General features: G+C 40.9%; 1 protein-coding gene across 1 annotated transcript in view; it reads left to right on the top strand.

The window, feature by feature from the left end:
- TMEM132D (transmembrane protein 132D) overlaps positions 1-22,072 on the top strand; it is a 265,283-nt gene that overhangs the window by 207,010 nt on the left and 36,201 nt on the right. Inside the window, exon 5 of the mRNA XM_009274370.1 lies at positions 15,274-15,417. Within this exon, the coding sequence (XP_009272645.1) occupies positions 15,274-15,417 (144 nt within the window). The remainder of the gene's footprint in view (positions 1-15,273; positions 15,418-22,072) is intronic.

Raw genomic sequence — 22,072 nt, 5'->3', positions numbered from 1 at the left:
AGAGAGTTGACAGTGTTAACAAAGGTAATATTACATTTGAATGAGAAACTCTGTACGGTTAATTAAAAATCAAAGACACAGTTATAATAGAAGTAATTATCCAGGAGTATTAGATCAGTTGCAAGTCCAAGCCAATAAAAGAATTAATCAGGAATAATTTAATATTTGATATTGAGGGCTTATATTTTCTACTAATGCCAAAATCCATTCCATTAACCAATACAATTCTTCAAGACTATCTATAAAATAAGTCCCTGAAAGCAGGACAATAGGTGAACAACTCTATGGGGAGAAGTTTTAATTCCGTAACTGTAGTTTAAGAGCAGTACATAGAGTACTGTTTCGATCTAGAGAGTCACACTGGCTAAGGCCGAAGATTTTTCTGATCCATTTCCCCATGTCCAACAGTGGCTGAAAGCAGATGCCATGGGAATGATATAAGGGCAAAGAAAACTGGTTTCAAGGGTATGTAACTCAGCATGTTTGTGATCTAGAAGTGTGATCTAGTTCTTTCTTCCATTAATTTATTTAGCTGCTCTTTAAATTGCAATGGAGGTCAATCCATGCAAACATTCCTGTTTTCTGTGGCAATGAATTTCATGATTCAGCTACATTATGTGGACAAACATCATTTTCTGTTTGTTTTGAGCCCTACCATCTGATAATTTTCCCCTTTCCTTTTGTGAAGCGAGACTACGAATCCCTGGTCTTGGTTCCCTTTCACTGGACCACTGATAATCCCATGGATCTCTCTTGTAGCCTCTCTCAGTCATCTTTTTTTCTTGCATCACCTTTTTGGCTCTTTTGGGGCCCTTCTCAGTTGTCCTGGACATGAACAGCGAATCATTAAAAGAGGTTAGAGAGGGAAAGCAAAAAGGATGATTTGCTTTTTATGAAGAAGGAGTTGAAATGCTGGGGACACTGGGGGAAATCCCTAATGTAGAAAGCAGAAGGGCATAAAAGCAGCATTGAATGATGGGGAGATTGTGGTTACTATCTAACCACTGACAAGTTACCAACTCAGCTCAAACCAGGTCTCACTGAAGTCAGTGCAAGCCATCACACTAGTTCTGATTCTTGAACACAGGCTTTTGTTGAGCAAAACTGTCATTTTATCAAGGTAGGTCAGGAGCTTTGTGCAGCTTTTGGCTGCAGGGCCCCTAGCTTGTAGTTCATTTTGAACAAACAGGAAAACCTAAGCAAATAAAAGGCAAAAGTCAGATTATTTCAGTCCCGTGTGTCTGGTGGCACCCTGAAGAAGAACCAAGCTTTTATTGCTGTCATCTAAAGATTTTCTTCTTCTTTTCTAACCCAGTAAATAAGCTTGTCACAAACCAGTACTGAGCCTACTGCAACCATTTATCAGCTTGGCTCCTGCAGGAGTAAATGTCTAGAGGCAGTCTGTATAGCTGGTAACAAGATGATAAATGGTCACACCAGGCTCAGTGTTGGCATCTGGAGGCAGTTGTTTATCAGATCAAGCATTTCATAAACTATCGATAAAAGGCTCCGTACCTTCCCCTTCCTTCCTGACTGTAAACTTACCTCTGAACACGTTATCTGGAAAAAACTCATTCCTCAAGCATATCTTTGCAAATTTTGAAAATTGAGAAAAAAAGGCTAGGACCTTGAGGTACTTCTAGTTGCATTTGGTTAAGGTTATGGGCTATCATATCACAGTAAGATAGATGATCTGTTAGTCACCAGGTTTACACTCATTATCAGGTCAGTGAGAATTTTGCTGTTGAAGTCGTCAGATACGGTATGAGTCCCCGTCCTTTTTAGATGTCTGACCTTGGAAACAGCCTCCTCCGTAGTCATCTAACACTACAAATAATGGCATTTATTACCAGTGTGAGTGTTGCAGCCTAGAACTGTTCAGGTTCACAACTTCATAATCATTATAGAGTGACTAGTTCTTAATACAGTGCTTTATTCATGTCATTTTTTCTCATTCAAAATGAGAAGAAGCTGAAGGAAGAAAAGGAAGCTGTTACTCTTGCACTGACATGAGAAGAATTATTGGATACGGATCTCTGTATACATCAGATTAGGAAAATACTTCAAATGTCCTGGGTACAAAATATGTAACTTGATGTCAAGTCCAGATTTATTTCCTTGAGGACGTTGGACTGACACTAACGTAAGCTCTCTACCAATCGCTACAGAAGGATTGGACATTAAACAATTGTTGCAGAATGTACAATATAGTCTTAAAGGCATTGAATCTGCAGCATGCATGTTCCCCAGGATATTATTACAAGACTCTTCATGTCTTTTTTTCTAATGGCTTTTTGGATTCCCTGCATTCAGCCTGCCACAACCAGCTTTACAAGTGTCCAACCACTCTTTTTCTGTTATTAATTTTTTTCTGTCGTGAAGCATTTCTGATCATTCTTCTGTCTAACTGCTTCTTAAGTTTATTGCTTTTCTGTGGTGTTGTTAGGGATTTTCTTTCCCAACTGGTATTACTTTTTAACTACTCATGTAAATCTGTATCTGTTCAGAGTCATGCAGAAAAAACAATTTGTCACAAATCTGCAAAGGCTAAATGATCAAAGCAGAGCTTGCAGGCTCACAACTTTCTTTCTCTGCCTACTTCACCAGACCTCAAAATATTCTATCTTCATTCAGATTCTTATACTGGCCTGTACTATAGACTTTATGTGTGGCTGGGGAAATAAACATATGGGTTAATCTCTTGTCATATCTGCAAGATCAGCAAAGTTGTGCCCATTTATGCCTGCAAAGGATCTGGCAGTAGCTGTTGTCATGGGCTAATCACACAGAAGAAGTTCTAAAACAGTAGTGCCACTGAAATCCAGGCACCAGAATATCTTTATGGGCATAGGACTTGTAACTACAGAGTTTTTTGGAAATAAAATTTTGGTTGCTGTGTCATATGAAAAAAAAAAAAAAAAAATCCATATTTCCTTACCAAGACCGAATGCAAAGAGATGAAATTTTGGACTCCTCAGCTGTAGAGATGGCAGTGTTACAAACAAGGGTACGTGTGGATAAATGGCACTTCCCCATTTTTGTTCCTAGAAATACAGCGTTAATGTCCTTCTCAACACGTGGTGTGACACAGTGAATGGTTGAGTTTACCCACGATGGCATGACGGTACAACCTCTGCAGCTACTGCAGGCAGGGACCAGTGTCCTTATTCAGTCACTGTCATGGATTTTTTCTAAGAATATACCGTGACCCAAATTCTGCCCTGGGCATCATGGTGTCCTCACGAAGGTCATGGTCACATGTCTCAGAGCAGACTTTGGCCCCATTTGCCATATGGGAGCTGGAAGATCATATTTTTTCTGAATGTCCCTTTTGTTTATTTTTGTGTTTCTGTTAAAAGTTCAAATGAAGAGCTAATTACTAACCCAGCAGAGCCCGGTGGCTGCAGGCTTCCCCGCTGCTCTGCCGTTAGTCTGCTCATGAATGAATTTTTGGTTTTGAGGCAGGTTTCCAGGGCCCCTGTGATGGTCCCAATTTAGCTCAGGCTGCTTATTGCTTGACATTCCTAAATATGAGTGTGCTGTGAAAACTACAAGGCCAATATATAAGGAAACTTTGGAATAGGCAACTTAGTCACTTCTCCTCTGGACAGTGACCAGGAGAACATGAGTTCTCTTGTTCCTTACAAACCTCTTTCTTCTCTTTAGAAATGTGAAAAACTAGTTCAGTCCTTGCTCTCTGGCTCTGCCATGGGAGCTTATATTAATTGCCACATTGGGGCAGATTTCATCCTTGCAAATCTGCTTTTTTCTCATTGTCGCTGCATCGTTTTCTCCGTGTCTCCTCACCGTGCTTTGTACATCATCTATGTTGCCACCAGGATTTTCCATGCGCAGCAGGGGAAATGGGATGGCAGAGCTCCAGGGATTGCTCCTGGCTTTGCCAGTGGCGCTGTGTGGAGGCTTGGGCAGCTCTCCTAACCTTACTGCTTCTCAGCTTTTGCCTCTGGGAAACCGCAAGGGTGGTAGCAGAACTTTTAAAATGATGTGAAAATCAAGTCAGAGTTGATAAATGTGTTAGGATTGTTGTTATTGTAGAAAATGCTAAATGGCTTTCCTCCCTGAGAAGTACTTTGTAGACATGGAGGGAACTGAATCTCTATATAAACACCATATATGCACCTTGATTTACCTGTTTTGCTGACAGGTCTTGCTTGACCTCACAGAGTTAAACCAAAGTTGTGCAAGATAGGAGGAGAGGAACAAACATGTCTGTTCGAGACTTGCAGCATCCTGTAGTCACTATGGCAGAGCTGAATTTTAAAGAGGGTTGTAAAGTAACTGGCTCTGCAGGTGTCACGGGAAAAAGCACAAATGTGCTGGTGAAAGAGCTGGTAGACATTAAAAGCTGGGGAAATTGTAGGAGATAATAGAGCAGCTAGATAGGATGGGGCAAAAACATCACGGACTTTGAGGTGAAAATGAGGCGTTTGCACTACGGAGATCCTCAAGTTCAAGAGACTAAGTAGATGCCGTGCGTTTGGTGCTGGAGCTTAAGGCGGCGCTTGGCAAGCCAGCGGCAGAGGGGGGTCCTCTGTGGAGATCTGTAATAAGGAAGGCTGCATCTGCGCCTCTGCCCACGTCAGTTGGGCTTCAGATAGGTCAGTGTCAACACGTGGCCGGCAAAGGAAATGTGACTCACCAAGGCAAACTCATGGCAACGGTTCGGTATGTGAAAATAATTGAATGTTTCACAGCAGGGCTTCAAAATACGAACAAAACTCTGCACAAAGCACTGCCAGGCAGACATGCAGATGTATCATCACACATTACAAAACGATACTGAAGTTGTTTTCAGGTGTGAATTTGTTTGTTGGTAAAACAATAGAAAAATCTAAACTTATACAGAAAATAAAACATTGAATCTCCTTTTGTTCCGTCTGTTTTGCGTGTCTCGGAGGACCCTGATGGGACCCGATTCCCGCAGGGCCTGAATCTGGGGAAGCCTTTTACAGAAACCTTGTTCCGCAGTAGCATAAAGACACGTCATTCATACCTCTGTGATAAGCACTTAGAAATATTTTTCTGAGGAAGTTGATGTAGCTACTGCGATTGTTGACTCGTTTATGCATTCCTAATCTACAGTATCGATAGTTCCGGTCAGTGCAGAAACAGGCTTCATCCCATATGTGATTATGTGGGAGGGAGAGAACAGATAATGGAGTATGAGAGCAGCGTACGTGAGCAGGGAGGTCTCGCTGCTAAAAGAGCAGCTCCAATTCTCAGCTGTGCCCAGCATCCATTGCAGCTTTTGCTACATGTACCGTATTATGCAGAAATTTGCAAAGTCCTGTATCCTTTAACAAAGGGAAGCGGGACAGTACTTTTCCTGTATTTTCTTTAGTCAGCAGCTAACCCTCCCTGGAGAAACTGTGAGAGTCCCCCTCCCTTCCTGTCCCCTTCCCCTGTCCTCTGCCTCAGATTCCCTCCCGCTCCCCGTCTCCCACCCTTCCCAGCCTCAGCTCTCTTTCAGCTTGTCATTCGCTGGCTGTGACAGTGCAGAAATGTGGTTGTGGCCGGAGCAGACAGTGAGGACCGGGGCAGGAGGGGAGTCCCTGGTGGCACAGAGCCCTGCCCGGTCACCCACCCCGGGGGCAGCAGCGGCCGCAGGAGGGGGAGAGGAGCAGAGCAGGCAGGCAGGGAAGTATGCAGATTTCTTCGCTGTCTGGCTCTGGAAAGCAGACGATGACAGAAAAGAACCCGTCAAATCTCTCTGCTGGATATTTCTGCGTCCGAAGGACTGCTCTGATCTGCTCCTTGTTGGCCAGGCCCCAAGGATCTCTATGGCAGATGGGGAAAGGGTTCCCCGGCTGTGGCCCTTAGTATTCCCTTTAGACCACCGAGTGCACAGGGGTTAGCACAGTGTGGAAGATGGGAAAGATTCATGTGCGGCTCAGAATACAGCCTGGGAACGACAGAAGCAAGCTGTAGAAGAAAGAGAAGAAAAAAAAAAACCCAAACATATTAAACAAGGCCAGTGATTTGTTTTGGGATTTTTAATACTTCCCTCCGTGAAAGCGAAGCTGTTTCAGTCAGTTTGACCCCAGTCATTCTGGCTCTGCTACACGTCGCACCAAATACTTACTCTGCTAAATTGCACTGCTAGAATCTCATTGGCATCTTTTCTTTGAAGTGATATCCTAGAGCTTTCATTTTGTTGCTGGAAATCCCTACATCACGTCCCATATTCCACCCCTTACAGAGCTCCAAAACCCCTGCGGGCACCAAACCTCTGCATTAGGCTTCCTAACTGCAGGCCTGAGAATCAAAAGAGCCTTCATGCTGGCACATCAATCCGGGAGCTGAGATACTGACCCCGTGTGTGAAATTTTGGTTGGGTTTAGCTAATTTTGCATGACATGTCCCTACCAGTCTCCCCAGTCTCAGCAATTCAGCAGCATCAGACACAGTGTATTCATGTACCTTAGGCCAGATCTCCCAGCTCTGCTTTTCTGAAAGGTCTTCCTTTGACAATCAGACATGCCTTTCCCTCCTGCAATGATGGCTAGAAGTGCTGGCAGCCTGCTTCGGAAAAGCAAAGAAGAAATCTTGCCAAAGTTTGTTTGTTTGTTTGCTTTTAAGAGCAAACCTTGTTGATTATCAGCTAAAGCAGTCTGTCTAGAGACCAACATCAAGTATGCACACACAGCTTCATGCAGTTACAGTTTGGAGCCTGTGAATTAATTAGCAATTTCTCTGAAGAACTGCAGGCTGACAATTTGCAGACTTCATAGCTCTGATAAACAGACAACGTACATGACAGATTCCTGGGATCATGGTAGCCTACTTAGCACTGCGAACCACCAACACGCCAAAGGAGGACTTGCCGAAAGTAAGCTAACACAATTCCTGAATGTTAGACATCAAAGCATTAAAGGGACTTTGTCATTTTAAACCTGAGAGAAATTAAAATTTACATTTACTCTATAGTTAGAAAAAAGTGAACTCCCATGGGAGGATTTGACTCTTCAACTATCTGAGTGTAAAGGAGATCCAGCGCGGCTTGGATAGCTTACCGGCCACATTACAAACTGTCCCATTGCTAAATAGTTCGTTACCCTCTCTAGGTAGTTTGCCTGTGTGCTGCCTGCTCCCAGAAATCCTTAGCGGAAAATACAGGCTTAAAATGACACACTTCTGCTCTGTAAAGTTGCTATTAAAAACATTAAAACCTTGTGTGCCTTCACCCCAGCAGCAGGGCTGTAAATAACCGCTACCAGCGAGGACAGAGACAATGTCCTATCACCCCTACTTTGTTCTCGCATTTGTTGTGTGCTTGCCGTGTTTCACCTTCAAGAAAACTGTTACTTATTGTTAGTTGGTTCAGCAGCTTGACCTCAGATCTGAACTTGGGACTGGACACTGTACAAATACCAAAAAAAAGAAGTCTAGTCTATAGCCAGGCTAGATATATGAGACAGGCAAAGGTAAGGAAAAGGGACACAACAGGCAAAGGCATTTTTCTCTCCCTCGGAGTGAGGTGATTTATTCCCCGGCTTTTTCATCACTTAAAGGTGTAGAATTGCATCCTGCAATAATAGGCATGCCCACAAGCCAGGATTGCCTAGTCGTAACAACATACAAATGTGAAACATGGGAATTTGCTGGCCTGAATGGCAGCTTCACTTCACTGAGGCAGATACAGTGGCACCTGGATTTTGCTTCTAAGATGCATTTCTTTCTTTCTTGAGCTTTTTACTGAACGTCACAGGCTCTGTAATGAGAGACCTCTCACTGCTGGTCATCTTATTACGGATCCCACTTTTCCTTTGTAACACCTACCCGTTATTTTGCTCCTTTTCTCCCTATTTACTACACACAGCACTGTCTTATATATTTAGCTTTTCTTTCCCCCCCCTCAAACTTAGCAGTGATAGATTCTATCTATACAGAGATGAAAGTTCGTTAGTAAGAATATAAAATAGCTAAAAGGCTTTGCAAAAGTTAACTCTCAGATTAAATATAACGAGGTATTTTTCCTGAATGCCTCATGTGTGACATTAGGAGGGACAGACAGTCTCTGTGATTATCCCATGTTGCTTTTTTCCCCTACAGCACAATCCAGCCATTGGCTGTTCTCTGTTTTTAACTGGAAAATTGTGATTGCTGTGCTTTATATGTGTATATGGCTTTGTTTCACTGCTCATCTTTGCCAAATCTGCTCGCTCCATGAGCATTGATTCTGCTCCAGCGGAGGAGTGAGAGTGTGGCTGGAGGTAAGTCACCCCCCCATTGCATGGCAGTCTAAACTTTTCAAGGAATCACAGATTGAAAAAGAAAGAATGAAAAATATATTCAGACATTGATTCTGCCACCCATTTCTTTCTAACCAATGGTTTTGCAATCACATTGCTATTAAATGCTGTGCTTTATATGTGTATATGGCTTTGTTTCACTGCTCATCTTTGCCAAATCTGCTCGCTCCATGAGCATTGATTCTGCTCCAGCGGAGGAGTGAGAGTGTGGCTGGAGGTAAGTCACCCCCCCATTGCATGGCAGTCTAAACTTTTCAAGGAATCACAGATTGAAAAAGAAAGAATGAAAAATATATTCAGACATTGATTCTGCCACCCATTTCTTTCTAACCAATGGTTTTGCAATCACATTTTGCTATTAAAAAAAAAATAAATCCATTTTTCCCTCTGTAGCAGCTGTGTGGAAGACTAGGAGTCAGCAGGTAGATATATCCAGAGAAACATGCATTTGGGTTTCTGTTTATGCTCCTTTTTAACCCTGTGTCAGCACATCTGATTGTGCAGCTCTCTTCCCTGTTCCGAGGAAAAAAGGAAACTGATTAAGTAGCAAGTGCTTAAATTAAATGTGGTTAATTTGCTTTTATATCCCCTTCCTCTCTTCCGTTCCCAGTGACTTCAGACTTCACTCTGCACAATGAAAGGTGCACACATTAAACCAAACAGCTAACTTTGAAGTTCATGTCAGTCTTTTCGCATTTTTGCATTTAGGTTTCACCATCATTTCTCATACTTGCAGTATTTTGACTTGTACTTGCAACTCTTCTATTTATATTAAAGGCCTCACAAATTATTTTGTGTTATTTCTGGCCACAGTTCCTTTATTCCTTTGGACACAGAAGAATTGCAGCTAATTTTTCAATTTTTTTTTTTAGTGAATCGTAAAGGCTCGGAAACCAGAGGGCAAATAAAGAAATTAGAATTATATTTTATTTATTTCAAGCCCAAGCACTTTCAAGCCCAAGTACTATGATATTTTAAGACTGAACTCGCGCTATTTGCAAGCTCAGAGCTGACAATAATGTACTACAACCGAGGAAATTTGCGGTGGAGCGTTTTCAGTTCCTCTGCACCACCATGTATCTAGCCCCACCAGCTGCTTCTAAAACTTGCACTTCAGCTGCCATAATCTTATCATTAAAGGTGGATTTAAGTTTTAAGAACCAACGAACAAACCTTTGTGCTTGCAACCAGAAGCTGGGAGATGACTCTGCATTTAAGGTGCAAGCTCAGCTTCACTCCAGCGTTGAGTACTAATCCAGTATAATCGAGTGTTAGGTGGTATGAACTCACAGCAGCTCCTTTAGAGAGATGCATCTCTTCGCATTATTGTTCAGCTGCTGCTTTCTGACTTTTCAAATCCCTTCTATGTTGTTGTTTTTGTTTCCTATCCTTGCAGTGGTAACATGAGGAAAAAAGCTGAATTTGACCACATCCATGAGGATGTCAAGCATTGAGACTTTATTGGTTTAGAAGCTTACTAAATTTAAACAGAAGCATTAACATGGCCTTGGGCTCTCTTGACAGTTATAAACTCTTCCTTGGGGGGATTTCTGTAATGCTTTCTAATCAGCTTAAGGAGTTAATTAAACAGCTGTCACTTAGCTTCTTAATTCTGAGACTTGATGCTAAATAAGATTTGAAATTAGTTATGCATGACTGAAGCATGGATTCTCTGATATAAATAAGATGGCTGCTAGCTGAAGAGGAGGAAAATCTAGGCCTTTTTTAAATAAACAGTGAAAAGATTCAGGGTGGTACCCTGGATTAATGCTCTACAGGCTGATGAAAAGAAAAGAAGAAAAGGAAAATGGAGGATATTAATGAGTGCCAAATGGGACGGATTTTCTGGCAGCTATTCATTCTCATTTGGTGGCATGCCCTGGACTTCGGGAGATTTCAGTGATCATTTTTTTTTCTCTTCCCTATTGCAGTCTGTACACAGTAAACCTAAAAGCCAAGATACCTACTGAAAACAAAAAGGAACAGGCTTGATTTTAGAAGTTAGATATTTAGCCTGCAAAAATACATTCCACTACTATAATGAAAACTGTAACTGGAGATCTGCTGTGCTTATAGAACGTGTATTATAGTGTTGTGGAGACTTCTTAATACTTTTTTCCTTGTGTATTGTAGTAGGACAAGCACTTCTGAAGGGTGTGAGCTGCAGATCAGTCCAAGTTATTTTGAGGAAACACGTCTGCAGGTCTTTCTTGAAAACAAGCTGGTGCCTTGCTCACTGCTGCTTGTAGTGTTGTGAGGGCTAACAGGGATCTGGCGTTAAAACAATGTGTTGAATCATGCTGAAATGCTTTTGGAAAAGAATGTTGACAGTTAGTACTAAATTTTTCTTTGTCACATAAATCTGACGTGCGGCCTCAAAGCTAAGCATGAGTTAGTCATGTATTTATTTCTTTTAAAAGTCATTATTAATACAAACATTAGGAAATATTGTGTACACAGAGAGAACTAGGGGAAGAAAAAAAACTCCTTAAGGTTTATAAAGATATTGGTAAAGTCCTTTCTTTCACCTCAGAAATTATAAGGCAAAAGATTATCCGAAGGGAAATTAAATTGCAAGGAAGCTACCAATTAAAATTGAAAAAGCTAATGGGTATTCACTTCTGCATTCCTACTTAAATAGATGCTTACTGTGTACATCTTCTGAATATGTTTCTGCTGGAGGGTGTAATATGCTCAGTTATTTAATGTGAGTCTCTTCAGTAGGCAAAGAATGCTCACTCCAGAATCTTCTTTAAAAGTATTACTATTTTTTAACGTGGTAGCAATTTCAGAATAAAGATTAGCTAATGGGTATTCACTTCTGCATTCCTACTTAAATAGATGCTTACTGTGTACATCTTCTGAATATGTTTCTGCTGGAGGGTGTAATATGCTCAGTTATTTAATGTGAGTCTCTTCAGTAGGCAAAGAATGCTCACTCCAGAATCTTCTTTAAAAGTATTACTATTTTTTAACGTGGTAGCAATTTCAGAATAAAGATTACCTGGTCCTCCATTTCTATTACATGGAGAAAAATGTTTTTCTCTGATTATTATTTTTTTATTATTTTTGGGGGGGTGGTGTATGTGAATTGTAAAGATATGCTACGTAATAGTTAGAGAAAGTTCAGCATCTTTTTAATAGCTGCTCAGGGAATCAACTTTTAGCCGCTAGAATATTTGGCTATAGCTGTGCAAAAGCATAACTATTCCCATCTTGCAACGCCCGGACATCATATCTCCTATAATCCGTGTTAGTTAGGGATAAAGAACATAATATTTCTTCAGAAGATTCCTTTATCACTTAAGCAGCAAAAAGTAACACTTTTAAATTAGAAACTATTTAGATTTATAGCTTTTACATGCCGAGACTCTGAACTATAACTCTCTGTATAGCTAAATAAGTATCATGTTTGTTTCCTAAAAATGAAATAATTTTTATATGCTTTCACCAGGGGAACATTAAGCCCTTTCTAGCCATTAAACAAATGACTGAAGAAGCATTTTACTCTGCCTCTGCTGTGTAAATTGGTGTAAATGGTTATTATGCCTCTGTGTTCAAGGGTGAGATGCACACCAGGTGCCTAAAGAAATCATCCTCCAAGTCCATACATGTAGAGGTACTGAAAACTCTGCAAACAGAATGTACCGCTCCATTACTCTAGTGTAGACTAGCACAGCTTCGGACCACTGCCAGCTTGCTTTGCCCTGCTTTTACTTTAGAGAGGTATTGGGTGGATTTGTTTTCCTGGGACTGAACAAGTAGTTGCTGATAGAAAGTCAGAAAATCGCCACAGACATTTATATGAACTCCAGGCATTACTTCTTGCCACCCCCCTCCCTCATTTCCTTTGGAGAGAGAGGGGACAAAGATTGTTTTGGAGGTTTTTTATGACTAAGAATCAGCAATACTGTCACATGCTGGGCATTGTGCTGATACGGACTAAGCACAGTTCTGGACACACTTTGGTTCTGAACATCTAGAACATGGATGCAGACAGAAACTACAAAACTTTGAATCTGGGATCTTTGATTTTGGATAGAGACAACATATGAATTTGCTTCCTTACCTTAGAATGAGGTATGAATACGCTCATCTCCTTGCATTTAAGTGCTCTCATTGAAGTCATTGCGATCATTCACGCAATTGGGTTAAGCACGGATCTGTCGGACTGTAGCCTCAGATAGAAAGCTCTGGGGCAGGACCTGAGACCACGTTACTGAGCTTTGAAGCCAACTGAGACTCGGACATGCAGAAATTCCCTGTGGATTAGATGTGCTATGCACATGCTTTTAGAGAAGGAAAACAGGGTAGTGACAGTGAAACAGCTGAGTACTAAGTAGCCTGTTTCTACATCTATTTCTAGAAAGTGGCAGGTACCAGATATATTAGGATGCAGACTGTATTCAGAATATCCAAAGCCAGCACCTGGAAAATTCAGAAACTCAAAAGAAATTCTTCAAGCTTGTGAGAATCATTCTCAGTTACTAGCTCTTGCCAGGGGAAATTACATTTGCCTTTGGTAAGCAGACCTCATTAATCACACTGTTTCAAAGGCTTAGTTATTAAACTTCCCTTTGCTTTATAAAATAATTGCAAGGGTCATACTGTAATGTATCAACTGGAGGAATAAGGCCATTCCTGTTTGAGGGAGCAGGTCTTCTCAGCTTGGTACAAGGTGCAAGTAGCTAGGTATGTGGTATGGCCTCAGGTAGTCCCAATGAAATGAGATTCATGCCCAAGTGTTTGCAAAATCAGGACCTAATGCCTGGATTCTGTAATTATCATGGATGCTTAATAGCACTTGGTCTGTCAAGCTGCCCCCATTTGCAGCTCTGTGGAGCCTATAGGAGAGTGGCAAAAGTATCTAAATAACCTGCATGCAGTAACTTTGCTGCAAAGCCCAGATCTGAAAAAAATAAAAGAACCTGGAAACTTAATTGCCAATTTTTCTGAGATCCTAGTTGCTTGAATAATACGTACTCTACTGAGAACAAATGTGCACTCAAGACAGAAGGGCCTTATAGTACAGGCAGATATTGTCACCTTTGTATGAATTATAATTTCAAAATATCTGAAGGGCTTTTGTGCTGAGGGAGGGGAGAGGATTTTCTTCTTAAGTTCTCCTTTTGTGAAATCCTATTTTACCCTCCCCTAAAGATCATGGTGAGGATGGGGAGACTTTAGCAAAGCAGCTGTCAAAAGACCAGGAGGTTTTTTTCTTTCTTTCTTTAAATATTGCTTTGAGTCCAAATAAAGTGTCTCTGTTTCTTTAAGTAATAGGAAAAGGTCTTTTTGATCCATATCCTTTAGATGAGAGAAATCCCAGCTTCTCCTCTTTAGCCCAAGAGGCAGTAGGGGGAGTCGTCATCTTCTGGTAACTTGGTTTCAATCTCCCACTTTGTCGTCTTCCACAAGTAAAATGAGGTTAGTCTCAGAGCTCATAGCCTGAGCTATTTAGATAATGAGAAGTTAGCACTTGGGGGGCTTTGGAAGCCTTTATTTCACAAGAGCCAGCTGAAATCAAGAGCCTCTTGTTCTACGGGATAGTCTGTGATTTGCAGGCACGGTTCTGAAAAGCTCAAAGGCCTTTCCAGGAACGAGCAGAATCTTGCAATTAGGAGCAGAAGAATTCAGGCGCTAATTTGTGCTATCTGTGTATCTTGGCACAAGTCAGTGATATCTGTTGTGCGAGACTGGTGTGACACCCAGGTAACCGAGTGCTGTTTAGTCTCGTGCTCTTCATATAATCAGAACCCAGCGCTTTTAAATTAGAAGTGATAAACAGAAGGAATGCCTTTTGCAATAATCATCGCAACAATGACGTACCAGTGACACAGGTCACTACAGAGCTCATTTTGTTTAAAGAGCCCAGGCCCTTCTCAGCATCCTTCCTTTTTGGGAGAGGATGGTTTTGCATGAGTCTCATTAAAAGGTAAAGAATGAGTTGTGAACAAGTGCTTGCCCACTATTACCCAACAGGATAAGTCCTAGAAAACCTGACGAGGGCTGGATTCCCTACAGTCCTGTCGTACACGGTCATTTACACAGGACCAGAATGGTGGTACTCTTAAACTAATTCCCTAGGAGGCAGAGCAGAGGAAACCAGATCTTGTCTGCCACGACAGACAGTGCCACTAGCCCATTTTACAGGCTGTGAATTGGGGGGCTTAAGTTGAATCTGCCAACATTGCATCCCAAAGAGCAGCCTAAAGCCTGCCTCTAAGACTGGAGTTGCTTCCGTACACATGGCCAGCCTGAGTGTCCAACCGAACTAACGTGCAGTCAGAGGCCATGCTAGAGCACGCCCTGCATGCCAGATGGTTTAATGTGCTACCAGGTGGCTTTTGTAGCAGCTATTACCCCTGTGCGGGCTGTCTACAGACTGGAAGTTAGAAAGTGTGCGTATTGCAGAAGACACCCCCCACTGCAGAGGCTTGTAAAAGATCACCCAGGAGATTTGGGGCAAAGTGGATTCCTGACTATCCTCAATCCAAACTTGTTCCCTAGCAATTACACAGTACTTCTTTGGTGTAAATGTTGACAGTATTTGTCCAATAGTGTCATATAATTTCAGTATTTGTAGAAAACCTTTCAGAAAACAGTTTTGTGGGTAAACCAGCAAGACTTAAGACATTATTTTTATGTGATCAGCAAGATCATTAGTGAGCTCCTCAGGATGGAGATTTCATTATTGCTAGGTGCAAGGTATATCTTGTTTATGTGGTGCAGGGTCATTCCTCGGGTGTTAGGTTGCTTTGACGCTTGATGAGCATTCATGAAATAGCAATTAGGGCACGACAGATATCTTAACAGCCCTGAATCAGAACTGGGAGTTTGGTTCCAGGATTGAAGGGAGGAAATTTGTCTTTTCTGCCTGCTGTGCTTGGAACAGTTCTTGGCATAGCCATTAGAAATTAAAGTAAAGCTGAATCTAGGTGGTACTAATGAATTAATAGCAAAATATATTAACTAAAGGGGCTTTTTTTGATCTCTTTAGGAAGCAGAGATCCTGAATACAGCTATTCTCACAGGGAAAACAGTGGCTGTCCCTGTCAAAGTGATCTCTGTGGAAGATGATGGGACTGTGACTGATCTTCTGGAATCTGTGGAGTGCAGATCATCAGACGAAGATGTCATTAAGGTAGGAACATAGTGCTCCATTGCACAAAGGCAGAGAGGCCCTGCAAAACAGTGGTGTTCTCTAAAGTGACAAGTTCTTTCATCTTCCTAACTGTTCTACTGCTGGAAGACAAAGGTTTATTATCACTGTTACATATAGGTTGGTTCAGCGGAGCAATAAAACAAACACAAAATCTCACGTTTTCCATCCTGCATGTCAAACAGCTGGAACTGTCTGTCACTTCCCACTTCTGAAGTATTTTTGGAGTTCACTCTACCTTTACCTTTTACTTTTCTGCTATATGGGCTGTGTCGGTTCAGGAATGCCGTCAGCTCATGTCCTAGAGAAGGGGAGGTCATTCCTCTGAAGTTGGTTTGCCACATTGGAACAGGAGCTGTATGACTCAAGGTTGGGTCTTTTCTTGGTACTGACCCAGTAGTGTATTGCAAACAACATTAGCTTTACATTTGGAATTTTCTTTGGTCACAATAGCTACTAGGGTGTCTCACAGGAAACATGTTGGCCGCCAATCGTGGACTGGGAACTACTGGATAAGACACTTGACCAGTGGATTTACTCTGTACAACAGCTCTATAGCCTAAACTTCCTTGAAAGAGAAATGCTAGGCAGTAATATACCACTACTGTTTTGACGCACAGTGTGTACTTTCTTAGCCAGTGGGGAGGAGAGAGCCTGCAGGAATGCCTTTAAGTGCCTTTTTATTACTGAATTATTATTTTAAATAAATTATGAATTTATTACTGAAATCTTAGGGTCAGACTGGACCCTCAAAAAAATTGCTGCTTCTTGAAGGCTTTCAACTTGTACCAATATTACTACTAAAAGTTTGTAAGAAGTAAAGACGAGTAGACGAGGCACTTAGGGACATGGTTTAGTGGACATGGTGGTGTTGGGTCGACGGTTGGACTCGATGATCTTAGAGGTCTTTTCCAACCTCAATGATTCTATGATTCTAAGTCCTGCATATTCCTACTCAGCTTGGTTAATGGTTAACACACGTTAGTGGTAATGGAAGGACACGGTTGGCAGTGGTGATTGTGGGAAATACGGTGGAAAGTATTCCAGCGTAGTGACAGAAATGTTGGCTTGTCTACAGCAGCCTTTATCTTTTCACGAACTTATCTGTGGTTGTCACTTGAGAAAAGGAAACGAGAGACATGGCTGCAAATAAAAGTTAAAATTGAATTTTTTTAACATAACCAGCATGTCACAAAATGATTACAAATACTACAGGCCACTCCTCCAGCTGCTGGAAATCACTGTTATCCCATTAACTTTTGTGAACTGCACCATATTGAGGACTTGGCCTTTGTGAAATTTGTCTTAGCCTAAAGCTGACTGGAATGCTAAGCTTTCTCCCTGTTATGTTAGTTCATTTTATTTTGGATTCAAACAGCTGAGGGTAGTGTTTAGCTCCAAAGCAAGCCTCCCTGGGCCCCATTAGCTGAAAAAGACTCTTCCTAGTGGACCTTTTTTTGCCTTTATAGGCAAAGATGAGTGTAGGTACTTGGTTGTTACTGTCATATGGGCAACTGTTGGGAGTTTGAGACATACCTACACGTTTAGTAACTTCATGTCACGGAGGGAGTGACAACTTGGAGCAGGGTAATTGAAGAATAGAGCTGGGTATGGGTTTAAATGATCTTTCTTGACCTATCTCTAAACAGATTTTAATTCCCCCCCCCCCAAAAAAAAAAAAAAAAAAATTGCAAAGTTTACACTCACTGGACTTGTTTTAAGTAACTTCATGATAATTTTTTATACATAAGATAAACCCAAGCAATTTAAAAGTCCAGCATTTTTTATGTTTCCCTTTTAGAATCTACTCAGGGTTTCTATTTATCTGAATAGCCACCATGCTGGTATTTTCTGATTAAATGTGTCTTTCTGGCTGTCTTAATCCAGACTTTTTTTTTTTTACTTCTATGAAGACCTTTTGAATCTGCTATATCTGCTAAAAATAGCAAACTGATGGACTGAATCTAGGTTTAAAAACAGAAAGAAATTATTTGGGGTCCTTGCCTTGTGTAAGTTAATGGACTAAGTCTTCACTCACTAACTCACTCATTAACTAATTTTTTAGGTTTTTTTCAGAGAGCTGGAAAAAATAATTCAAAAGCAAATATATCATTTGGAAGATATTTTAAAAATCCGTTTCGTTTTCCAAAGTTTTAGTTTATCAGAGTGGTTTGGCATGTCCAATGGATATTTGTGAAACGGTTTTGGCCGATATAAATCTGCAACAGTTTGTAGTATACAATATGCTCAGCTCTAACCCTGGCAAAGAGGTGAAAGTGGTAGTACTGCTCGAGTGTATATCTATCATTAACTGTAAGTACATGAATACACCAGTAAAGGCTTGTGCGCTTAGCATTGTTCACACGCATGCCATTGCACAGTGATGCTAATGATAGGCCCGGTGTCGAAGCAGGAAATCACTAGTCAGAGATCAAGACATTCTGGGCTTCTGCAAACGTCCCGCTAGAGTTCACTCCTCCGCAGTAGGAAGGCGGGTTTCAGCAGCATTAAAATGAGTTGCCAGTTTAAAGTGAGCTCTTAATTGAAAATGTGTCTCTGAGTTTTCAGTTTACTTGCTCTGTTTCAGACCAAGCCTTATTCACAGACATCTTATCTAATGAAGATAAAGGTATATAATTACTGGCCAGCCTTCAGCATGCAACAGTAATTAGAGTTTCTGTTCTCCGGGCATTAGAGTAGTGAGTATAAAATGGAAGAAAAAGTCTGCTTAAAATGCCCATTGAAATATAAAGATTAAGATTACATTTCTTTGTGTCTTTACTGTTGCTGTTTTTCAATGCATCAGTCATGTAGCTTCTAACAGATTGATTACGTCTTTGTGGCTTAGCTTTTATTCCTATTTTTTCTGTGTTGATTAATGATGAGTTTAAGCTCATTTTCCTTGCAGAATGAGGATACCTCATTCTTCTTTTAGTTTCAGGGGCCACATTTATTACTCACTTCTTTCATCTGGGACTTCAAAGAACTTTAAAGAGCCAGATCAAATTCTGCACTGACTTGTTTTCTGCCAAACTGCATCTACTTGAACTTGATTGAATAAGTCAGGACAGAATTTAGTCCATTAAAACAATATTGTTATTGATAAATGATTGTCTGAAATGATTTGGTCCACCATGACAGAGTAACCATGCCAAAAAATGGAGGCATGTTATAGGCTCTGTTTCACAAATGAGGAATCTGAGACACAGAAAAGTTAAGGTGAGAATTTCAAAGTGCTGTAAAGAAGTTCTGGCCATTGAAGTAGATGGTAAAACTCCTACTGCCCTCATGGAAGACAGTCATTAGTGAGCAGACTTTTTTTGTTGAGTTGTTAATATGGATCAAATTGTCAAGATTATTGAAAGCAAGAATGAGGAGAGGGGAAAAATCAACATCTTCTAATCTTTCATTTTGAAAAGACATTTCCATTTCAAAATGGCCATTTTTTCAAGGCTCAACAAAGCCTAAAAGTCTCCAAAGCAACGCTTTCCAATGCTCTGTGTTTTCAATTTGATGAGTTAATTGAAAATCTGCATTTTGGTTGCCCTGAAATGAAAACACCTTTAGATTCATTTTGTTTGATCAGTTAACTACAAATTCCAGTATATTCTCAGCTCTGTCCAGAAGCCACTTGCCAGAAGTCACACAGTGAATGGTGCCAACGCTGGGAACAGGATACAGTTTCTCTGGCCCTTTTTTATACTACACTGTCTATTTTGTAGAAGACTCCATTCCAAATCTGTGTGTTATCCAAAATTTCGTGCTTTTCTAACAAAATACCTTTAGCTTATTTCCTTCTAGAGCACCTTGTACTTTTCTTAGATCTCAGATAAGGATGCAAATTTCGTGCTTTTCTAACAAAATACCTTTAGCTTATTTCCTTCTAGAGCACCTTGTACTTTTCTTAGATCTCAGATAAGGATGCAAACGGGAGGGCAGGCATTACTAACTTTTGTCTGTATTACAAGCAAACTCCTGGGGGCAGAAGGAGTGAAAGGAGGGTTGTTACTACCGATATCCTTTGCACAATGTAGGACTTGCCACAGAGCCGTGGGGCTGTGTCCCACGTGCAGGGGCCGTGCAAGATGTTGCAGGGTGGCCTTTTGCTCTGAATTCCCATTTCCCAAAGCTCTACAACCAGTTCTGGCTGTGGGACGATTGCCTGGCGTTTGTGCTTGTCCTCTGCAGACTCTCATCTTTCTGGCTGTGTGTGAGGAGCGAAGCAGTAATGTTTTATCCCTGCTTGCTGTTTATCAAGCAGCTGTAGAGTTGCAAAGCCAGGCTACTCCAGCCACAGCTACATGGTAGGAAGTTATTGCTGCTCGGGCGAAGGGTTGGTAGCCGCTTTGTTCTGTTCACTTTGGACTGTATTAGAGGGGGTAACAATGCACTGGCACTTTGTAAAGTATTACTGCAGACTAATAAATCTTGCAGTAACACTTAGTGTGTTTTTATCTGTGGCAAAATAACTTATTTTTAATCAAGTGACAGACTTTACGAAAACTGAAGTGTCAGAGCATTTAAAATAGCCTGAAGCAGACAGTGTTTTAAAACATTAAACTTTTAACAGCTGTTTCTTTTCTTCCTTACACTGGCGCACTTCAGGGAAAAGTTGAATTCTTCTAAAGGCAGTGGAGTGACAGAGTAAAAAATCAAAGGGAGAAGATAATCGAGACTAGGATTTTATCTGCTCCTTAGTTTAGCATTGGCAGTTCCAGTGCTGCAGATTTCACAACCATACTGCTAGTGGGAGTCCATTTGATATTCTTTTTACAACACATTCTTGGAGGCATGTGATTACAGAATTTTTCACTTCCAGCTTTCAAATGGAAAAGAAAACCCTCACAGCTGCAGGTCAAAGGCATGGGCCCCCAAAATGGAGGTACTGCAAAGATACACAAAAATTTAAAAACAAGAGAGTATGAAGAATCCCAGTTTCCCTGTGATCTCTTGAGCTTAAGCCAAGCTAAGAGTGATTTGAGATGCATGTTATGGCTTAATTGAGTCTAACAGCTCACCTAGTCAAAAGGGGGGAGCCAAGTATTCACCCTTTCCTGGCACTTGCTCCAGTGAATTGGTGGAGGGAGAAGGACAGAAGGAAGAGAAAGGATCCTGCAGTGGGGGCAAAGCAAAGTGAGAGAGGGGGAAGAGTGAGGAAGAGCAAGCCCCTGTTTCAGCAGTAGTGATCGATTAAACTAGCTAACCAGAATGTGGAATATCGCATTCGGGTGAGGTTGTCGCATGGGTTTTGGTCGCTCAGGGTTCAGAGGACCCAAATAGAAGGAAAAAGCAGATGTAATCACATAATTTATTGAATGATATCAAAGAAAATACTTTCCCATCAACAAATGGGATTTTGTCGAGATTGAACACTTGCATAGAAGAGTATGGTTGTGTAGGGCTGAATTTTACAATGGGAAAATAAATCTCTGCCTTGAGGGTTCGGTGAAGATCAAGTTCCTGCCGTGGTTTTCCACAATATAATGTGCTTTCTCTCACCAGCTGAACTGCCTTATTCCATCCCAAATAATTTTGATCTGTCTTGAAACGAACATTTGATTTAAGTCAGCAAATGGATGTTTTTATTTTCTGCGATGTCTAAACATTTCATTTTTATAGCAAATGATGAAATCATGTGCTGTCATTTCAACTCAGTTTCAGTATTCCTGACATCAGAATCTTTCTGAATTGTTCACCTTAGGATGAAGCAACTGTGAAAAAGAAAATACTTTTTCTGATCTACTCTAGTAATCAGGGGAAGGACAAACTCAGAAAAATGCTCTATCAAACATAAAAGTTGTAATAATAACTGTTGAGTTCAGTCCATGTGCTGTTGATGTTGGTTATAAAGGGAGCAGGAACAATTTTAATCTCTCTCTGGTATGAAAAGCAGACATGGCAAAGATGAGTTCTGAATGTAGAACTGATATAACAGTCCCACATCTCCCAGGAATCATCTGAAACTCACCAAAAGCTGTTGAAGTTACTGGATTTGTCTCTTTCATATTCTGCCAATTCATCATTCTGATGTGAATCTTGAGAAGTAACAAGGTTTTTGTGGAGTCGTTTGCCTTTTTGTAATATCCATACTGAAAATCCCAGTGTGACTGCTACAGTTGCTGTTGACTACAGTTTCTTTATATTTATGAAAGGCTATAAGCTTATAAGATACAAAACTTCTCTGTAATGGAAAAATCCAAATAATTCCTGAATTGAGACTTCCTCAAAATTCTACAGAAGATACCCAGAAATCTGTCTCTCTGTGCTTAATGGGAAAGAATATGTGTTCTTGTAGAGCCAGGGGTGATAACCTCTTTCTTTCTGTGGGTATTTCTGTTCCTTTATTGGGAGGAATATGGCTATATCCATAAAAAGAATGAGACAAAATCTAAAGAATGTCCAAACAGTGATGCCAAAGGGGATCTGAGTGAGCAGATTTAATGGTTTGCTGAACCCAAAAGGAGTCGATGAATGTCCCTAATGTGTTAAACAATTGCTAAGGTGCAATTCTGTGACTGTTTAACTAACAGGGAGCTGCATTCCCAGCTTTCTGCTGGCCATGAGTGCAGCTGAGTGAAAATGAATCGATTTTTTTTTTTTTTTTTTTTTGGTGAATGAGCTGTCTGCCTGCTCAGCC

The sequence above is a fragment of the Aptenodytes forsteri genome, unplaced genomic scaffold, assembly GCF_000699145.1.
Source record: "Aptenodytes forsteri isolate BGI_AS27 unplaced genomic scaffold, ASM69914v1 Scaffold79, whole genome shotgun sequence".
In the NCBI taxonomy this organism is placed as follows: domain Eukaryota; kingdom Metazoa; phylum Chordata; class Aves; order Sphenisciformes; family Spheniscidae; genus Aptenodytes; species Aptenodytes forsteri.
The sequence above is the reverse complement of the archived record's forward strand: the minus strand, read 5'-3'. Positions and strand labels throughout refer to the sequence as shown.